The following is an 8,407-nucleotide window of genomic DNA, read 5'->3' on the forward strand; positions in this document are numbered from 1 at the left end:
TACTTTATTTTGCCTCTGATTTGAAGCTAGATTTCTCTATAATTGTTACTCCAGTGATGCACTTCTAGACCTTTGGCTCTGAGCACTATTGATGAGTAGGGACTTTTTGATCTGCTCTATGCTACTGGTTGTTTTGGAAAGGGCACATGAGGTCATGTGAGGGTTAAGCATGTTAGTGAAGGTGTCTGAAAGATTTCCTCTCTCCACTTAGACACACCCACCCACTGACACACATTGTGCATGAACCCACAACTTGTCCTCTGGAATTTGTAGAGCTGTTTATAATGTTACAAAATGCACAAAATAGCTAAAGTGACCACATCTAATGAATATTCCTAGTTTGCATGTAAAGTACTGTGTTGCTGCTATTGCAATAGGAGGATCTTGCAAGTAAACAAGTGTGTGTTTCCTCTATTGCTTAAGGGGCATGTTCCTCACTGTACTGAGGCTGTCACTCCATTTTTGCTTAAAGATCTCTCTTACAATTTAAACAATATTCATGGGGACAGCAATGACTTGATAAAACAAGTAGATGTCAACTGCATCTATTTTACTACCTGTTTTGTAAAAGGCATCTTAACTTTGGCAAATACACACATGGGGATTCGGTACTGACTTAGAAAGAAATATTGGGAAGGTGTTTCATTCCCTGCAGTGATTGTTGGCTAGTTTTGGGGGTTTTTAATTACCCAGATTTATCAATAAGCACATTGGGGTTAATTTTGCACTGTGTCTTAAATCCTTAAATGGTAGATAGCCTCTTTATGGATGTACTTCTGAGGGCTTGTGTTTTGAGAGGTCTGGATTTGCTTTGTTTTGTTGTTTGTATGTGGGTGAGAGGGCTTCAAACTGAAACCTGTGAGGGAGCAACTGCTGCATTGTTTGATTTGCTTCTGCTTGGAGTAAATTAGATCTGTCCCCTCTCCCTCTGCCTGCCTACAGCTGAAATGTGTTCCAAAAGTTTATACACAATACTGTGAAGAGCAAAACTTTTCTTTAACAGAAAGCCATACAATTAGTCTTAGCTGATTTAGTGAGTCTGCATGTTTATCATCATCATGTCCACAAAGTATTTTTCAGATGTTTTTAATAAAATTAATTAGCCGTACTTTCTCATCCTGTATGTTAAATCAGAAAAAGCCAGACCACAATACATTTGTAAAGGAATTAGCTCAAAGATTGCTGAGTCCCTTAGAGTTTAGAGGATGGTGGTGCTGAACTTGTAATTGCAGTCACAAATCCAGGCCTTGCATGTAGAAGGATGTTAGCTTTGTAACATCACTGCACAAGGAAGGCTTGTGCTAAGGAAAGATGTCTTAAGATCTTCCCTGTTATTCATGCAGACTGATTGTAATTATTTCCTGCCATGTTCGTCAGAAGTGTTTCAGGGATTTGGTTCCTGAGATACTTTGGACTAATTACCTAGTAACCTACTGACCTGTTCACAATTAACTGCAGGAGCTGTTATTAACCTGTTTGCTTGATGAAGTGGCCAAAATGTTATTGATCTACATTTGCTCCAGCAGCAAGCAGAAAATACAAAGTAACATACTTCTGAGAAAGGAAGAAACATTACTCTGTAGAAGAGAATATTTAGTTTCTGCTGTTACAGTAGCTTAAAATGATGTGCAAAATCTTGGTGTGTAGTGTTTCTTCCTGCAAGTCATGAGGTTTGGTCCAGGTCCCCTTGGGCTTTTGTGAGAGCTAGAGCAGACTCAGGCACCTTAACAGGCATTTCTTGCTTTATGCTAACATTTCAGGTTAAATCAGTCACTACTAAAGAATTACATATGCAATCCAGTGCTTTATGAAACATACTGTAGAATTCAGTGTTTTTCATTAGCTTAAGCAATAAGGTAGCCTTGGTGCAGTGAGGTTTCTGTACATGAAGCTGTTAACAAGTGTTCTCAATTGTCCAGTCAAGCTGCAGTAAGATAGGTGTGGTATTTTAGATACTACTTTATATGTTCCATTGCTTAAATGTCAATATTTACAGTACCTAATGACATTTAATAAACTGTCCCTGCCAGTCTCGTTAAGAGCCAATTACATTCTTAAATACACTCATCTCGTTAAAGATGCTAATAAATGTGGGTTTACGTATTTGTGATTTCCTCATGTTTAATAGAACATAGTGTACTGTTTGGATAAACTGTAATATTTTAAAGGGAACTTATTCACTTAAATTATAATTAGACTAGAATCTGAGACCTTAAAATGCTTAGACAGTATGTTGTAAAATGTAGGTTGTGCCAAACAACTTAGTTCCTTGTTTTGAATTATTTCCCTTTTTTAAAAAAACTTCCATATTATTTACATCTCCTTTAGGTACTTATTGACAAGGGAACATCACTTTGAAGACCTGGCCCTATATATTTAAATATTCTTCTGGATGAAACATGAACCTAATGTCAGAAAAGTAGTCTCTTGAAAGTTAAAAACTGTCTATTCCTCCTTAGAGCTGGCAATAATAGAATCATAAAATCGTTTCGGTTGGAAAAAACCTCCAGGATCTTGGAGTCCAACCATTAACCCAGAACAGTCAAGTCCTAGTTTACTGCAATTACTGATGTGGGCTTTTACTGCAAATAGCTATTTTGTGCTTAGCTCTACACATACGAGTAATCACATGATTTCCACAGTAATAGTTGTGCAAGTATTGCTCAATTTCATGAGCAAAGTGAGATGGTCCATCTTCTGGTACTATTTTACTGCTCACATAGAGGAGAATTAAATCCTGGCTTGTTGGAAGTTCGTGAAAATATTGTCCCTCACATTCACCGAAGTCAGAGTTCAGGGGCTGCCTTTCATGCTGGGTGGCAGTAAGAAAGTCTGTAAGCTGAATAAATACAGGAGTTGGTTGAAGAAATTAAGATCAAGAAGCAACTTTATCCCTGTAGCAGTCAGAAGTTATTTCAGTGAATGAATACAGGAATTTTTTTTCGGTAGCAGCCCTTTTCTTTCGCTTTGCTGCACGATATTGTCTTTCTCTTTTTGGATTTTCCAATCCAGGCTCTTCTATGAACCTGTCACTACACCTTGTGGACACACCTTCTGTCTCAAATGTCTGGAGAGATGCCTGGATCACAACCCAAAATGTCCTCTGTGCAAGGAAGGGCTCTCAGAGGTAATGCTTGGATTTTCCCAGCATAAATTCAAGTGCAAGGGATAGGAACACCTTCACCTTCAGAAACACTTGATATTTCCCACTTGAAAGAAACATTGCATAACTTAGGAAGAATGTGACTTTTAAAACATTCTTGTGAGTTACAAAACATGGATAGTCTCTGTTCAAACCTTAGGACCAGACCTGTACTTAGACAATCTGTAAGTGATTTTACTTTCCAAATTTTCTAAGAAAATGTCTGTAATGTAGACAATAGTACAAGAAACAGCTCTTCAGTGGCAGAGTAAACTTAAAAGATGGTAGAATCACAGGCATCAGAAAATGGGGGTAACAGATGATTCCCTTTTCACAGCATATGATGCCTATGCTGGACATGATCTGTAACTGCTTGTGTGTGTTTGCTGCAGTGCTTGGCAATGAGGAAATACTGTAAAACTGTGCTCATGGAGGAGTTAATAGCCAGATATCTTCCAGAGGAACTCACCGAAAGAAGGAAGATTTACGAGGAGGAAATAGCAGAGCTTTCCAAGTATGTAATCCATTTATGTAAAATCCAGTCTCTAATTCTACTGCTCTTAGCTGTGAATGGCTCCTGCTGCTGTGCAACACAGGCTGAGATGCTGACAAAGGAGCTTCTTTCTTGGTATCATGTGATTTCAGAGAACAGGGTCCAGGTGAAAATGTGCTTGAATTAGCATAAAAATTGGACACTCTGCTAAACAATAAACAGAAGGAAAAGAAATCCAGAAGTTTGCTTTATAAACAAAGTATAAAGCAATGTGGTTGCTTTCAGTGGACCTCTATGAAAGGCATTGGGTGAGACAATAGGTGGAAGCAGTCTGACAGGATGGGGATTGGAATGTACTGGGTAGGGAAGAAATGGCATTAAGGAAAATAAAGTAAATAAAAGCAATAATAGAGATACAATTATGTTCTCGCTAGCAAAACCAGAAAGCATAATGAAAAATGCTTCTGCTATTAACTAGTATATAATTTTCTATAATATCTACTTAATTAAGGGGAAAATAATTTTGGTTTTTACTTACTCCATTAAGATTTTTTTCTAAAGACATTATCACTTCTATTTAAAGATATAATCATTTGAAAGGATATGTTACAACATATTTTGTACCCTGTGGTTTGGTAAAATGTCCTATCCGATATGTCCTTTTGTTCTTACAGCCTAAATAAGAATGTTCCTATATTTGTCTGCACAATGGCTTATCCCACAGTCCCATGTCCTTTGCACATCTTCGAGCCATGCTATCGCCTGATGATCCGGAGGTGCATGGAGACTGGCACCAAACAGTTTGGGATGTGCATCAGTGACCCCATAAAGGGGTGAGTGAACAGCATGCTTGGACCATGTGATATACCCACTTTGCCTAGAGAGGTGCAGGAAGGTCCATGGCTGTAAAATCTGTGGTAGTTTTCTAGTGGAGAGAGTTTCTTCCTAATTGTGCTGGTTGAAGGCATTGAGCAGACTAAAGTTTCTCTCTTGAGGACTTGGATTCTGACTAATATGATTGCCTGTTCTCTCAAAACACACATAGCTAATGTGTATCATACAAAGCTGAGCTGCAAAGCGCTTGTAATAAATGCAAGGGCAGGGTGTTTTCTACTGTTTTCAAATCTGCTGAATGCTTTGGCACAAGAAATCAAATTGAAATGGCAGTAAGGTGTGTTGGTGGGTTTAGTTTTTGTAATTATGAGATGTTTATATGCTTACTGTTATGAATATAGTGGAGGCTGTAAATGTATTACTGGACCTTCATAAGGACTGGCTGAGCATTTACATTGAGCCATTTACAGTCAGTCTTGGGTAACCTGACCTCAATGTCTGTGTCTGTGTTTAGCTTTTTTTCGTTCTTTTTATGGCATATACCCACTAGATATGTATATGCCATAAAAAGTATGATGTACACAAAATACCCACCTGCAAAGTAAAATCTGCTGAAATCATTCAAAAAGTTTTTCTGTTTAGATTTCCTAGTCCTTCCACAATTCTAACATTCTGAATTGCATTTGTTCTTCTGCACAAATTGACTGAACATATCAGGGTGATGGAGAAGGAATGGTTCTGAGCTGTGTAACTTTCAATTTCATAAGGTGTTCTCTGTATTCCAAAACATCCAGTTAGCATTAATCAGATTAGACAGCCTGAATCTTCCTGATAGTTTTGCAAACAATTGTGGAATAATTTGAACTACAGCAGGTCAGTACTATGAACAATAGAAATGAGCTGACATTGGTAAATACCTTTGTGGTAGGGACTGGCTGTATGGCAGCTCTGTGGAACTAAGAGTGGAGAGAATAAGACTTGTTTACTTGCTTTTGTTCTGATTTCAATAGGTTTGCAGATTATGGCTGCATTCTGGAGATAAGAAACGTTGAATTCTTTGCTGATGGTCGCTCTGTCGTAGACAGCATTGGCAAGAGGAGATTTAAGGTGATCCAGCACAGCCAACGTGATGGCTACAATACAGCAGATATTGAGTACATTGAGGATCAGAAGGTAAATTTAGAAATGCTTCATTTAAACTGTATTACGTGAGAAATTCTAAGCACATGCTTTCAGTGAGTTTTTTGTTGCAGATGTTTCTAGTAAAATAAATTTGTGGAGTTTACCAACTGCTCATGGTTAAGGTGCGAAACAGAATAATTACCACAACATGCACGCACTGCCCATGTACTAAAGACTGTGTTTCCTAGAGGTAGTTAGCAGTGGGCAAAACTAAGTGAATTCAGGATGAGATCTTACTGCGCTTCTAGACAGAATAACTGCAGTTTATAAGGGAGTGGGAGGGGAATCTGCCTCCATTTGCATGGAAGCCAGTTAGAAAACTCCTTTGGGTAAGAAGGAACTGGATTTGGGTCCACAATAACCTTCAATATTATGTACATTAATTTTTATTTTAAAAAATAATAGGTAGGCAGCCAAAGTATTCTGTGTGATATATGAGCTTTTGGTATGTAATAGGAAGATAAAATGCCTACTCTGAGGTATTACTAATTTTTTTTTTTAAAAAAAGCTTTGCATAATCATTTGTTCTATTGTATGATGTTTGTGTAAAGGCTTTTTCATATAGCAATCCAGAAAGTGTGTTCTGCAAATAGATGGCTTTGGTTTAGAATACAGGGAAAGAAAGTGAAGAATTTGATGGATGGGGGAGAGGGGCTGAAGGGGAAGACTAAATGAGCTTTCAGCATTTATCCCAGAACTCCCTTGGCATGTGTTTTCTTTTTCCTTTCCCCTACCCACCCCAGAAAAGCATAAAACTGCTGTGCCTTTTCCAACATGCAGACTGACCTAACAGTAACCTTCCCCCTCTCCTTATTCATTTCAGGTGCAAGGACAAGAATATGCTGCATTACTTGTTCTCCATGATTCTGTCTATGATCAGGCATATATGTGGTTTAACTCCCTCAAGCAAGCACTCAAAAGTCGAATTCTCAGTCATTTTGGTCCAATGCCAGCTAAGGATCCTGACCCACAGGTATCCAGAATCAGTAGCTTATATAACTTTTAGGGACAGAAATAGCAGGGATATCTGCTAAGCTGGCAGGCATTGTGTTTTAAGATGAAAATATGAATACTCTGAATTTATCCCACGTAAGCTGAGTCTCTGAATTCTGTTGCCATACTCCAGTGGTAGCACAATTGTGAACAAAAAGCTCATATTTGATGTTGATAATTTTCTGAGACTGCTTATCTGACTGTATTAATCCCAGGAGACTGAAATGCCTTTTTGTCTACTCTACTTACCCAATTAAATGACTGAGAGTAAACAGGCAAGAGGAAACTTGGTACTCTTGTTAAAAGGACTGCAAAAGGTGGGGGCCTAATATAGCAGTTTATAGTAACAGAAGCTAAATATGTAGTGTCATAGAGTATGGAGAAGGGAGGCAGGAATCCCAAAGAGCTGGGCAAATAGTAATGTGGGGAAAATTTTTAAACACCTAGAGGGCCCAGCCTATAAGATGTTGCTTGAAATAGAAATGCATTTTGCTTCTGCCTTCATCATCCTATTTTTGGCAAAGGTCCAACTTGGTTGTAATATGTTTCATAGAATTATAGAAGCATCAAGGTTGGAGGAGACATCTAAGACCATTGTGTCCAACCATTATCTGCCACTCTGCTGTAACCCCTAAACCATATCCTCCAGTGTCAGATCCAGATGCCTCTTAAACACTACCAGGGATGGTGACTCCACCACCTCCCTGGGCAATCTATTCCAGTGCCTGAACACCCTAACAGTAATCACAAGCCATTCAGTTGGCAGTGTGAAATGATCTGCTTGCTGAATTACTAGCAAAAATTCATTTTTAAAGTTAAATCTTCAAAACCAGGACCTTACCATTTATATGACTCCTGACTTGTGTTCTCTCCCCTCTGACTGCAGGCTAACCCTAATGGCCCAGCCTGGTGCTGGTGGGTCCTGGCTGTCCTTCCACTTGAGAACAGAGCTCAGCTGCCGTTCCTGGCCATGAAATCCCTCAAAGACCGCTTGAATGGCATCAGACGTGTCCTTACATTCATGTCTCGTACAAGATCACGGTGATGGTGAGGAGAGCTGTGAAGTCTCCCACAGTCCTTGACTGTAGACTGTCTCTTGTAACTTCATCTAACTGCAATAATGTCTTACAGATTTGAGTGTCAGGATGTTTCAAGCCTGAATTTCAAAGAGAATGAGTTATAAAGAGCAAGGGATGTTTATGGATACTTCAATAGTTTCCATTTGGAACTCTGAGATGATTGTTTAATCACTGCACTGCTAAATTAATAACAAATGTGATAGAACAAAAAGTGATCTTGTTTGCCATAAACCTTTTAAAAATCTTAAGGGTTTTTTTTAATTTATTTTATTTTTATTATTTTTTAGTGGATAAAGGATAAACTGTGCAGTTTAATGTGAAGCAGAAATAATAATGTTAATGCATTATTTCAGTGAACTGCAAAGTCTTTTATTCAAATGGTTCAGGTTTTATATAGCATTGTGTAAAATAATGTTCACAACTTCTGTTTGATAATTTATTTTTGCACTATGATTTTTTGTTTCAAAATGTATATTATTTATGTGTTCATTCGCTAAAGGAAAGTGAGCTGCTCTATTTATTTATAGTGTTTTTACCCTGTATTTATGACTGGGGGCAAAATGATGATTCTAGCAGTGCACAAGCAACTGCTTTAATAATTTTTCAGATATTTCTGTTCAAATATTTTGAATGTTTTTCTACTCATCCCCAGTTCTACTGTAGCTTAAGAAGGATTTTTTTTCC

At 38.1% G+C, this 8,407-nt stretch overlaps 1 protein-coding gene across 1 annotated transcript in view; it reads left to right on the forward strand.

Annotated features, from left to right (window-relative positions):
* LONRF3 (LON peptidase N-terminal domain and ring finger 3) overlaps positions 1-7,971 on the forward strand; it is a gene marked incomplete at its 5' end in the record, with an annotated part of 13,644 nt that extends 5,673 nt beyond the window's left edge. The window contains 6 exons of the mRNA XM_009082866.1: positions 3,013-3,127; positions 3,535-3,656; positions 4,310-4,468; positions 5,480-5,642; positions 6,475-6,624; positions 7,531-7,971. Coding sequence (XP_009081114.1) covers positions 3,013-3,127; positions 3,535-3,656; positions 4,310-4,468; positions 5,480-5,642; positions 6,475-6,624; positions 7,531-7,689 — 868 coding nt within the window. The remainder of the gene's footprint in view (positions 1-3,012; positions 3,128-3,534; positions 3,657-4,309; positions 4,469-5,479; positions 5,643-6,474; positions 6,625-7,530) is intronic.
* Between the last annotated feature and the right edge of the window lie 436 nt (positions 7,972-8,407).

Source organism: Acanthisitta chloris, unplaced genomic scaffold (genome assembly GCF_000695815.1).
Source record: "Acanthisitta chloris isolate BGI_N310 unplaced genomic scaffold, ASM69581v1 scaffold5199, whole genome shotgun sequence".
NCBI lineage: Eukaryota > Metazoa > Chordata > Aves > Passeriformes > Acanthisittidae > Acanthisitta > Acanthisitta chloris.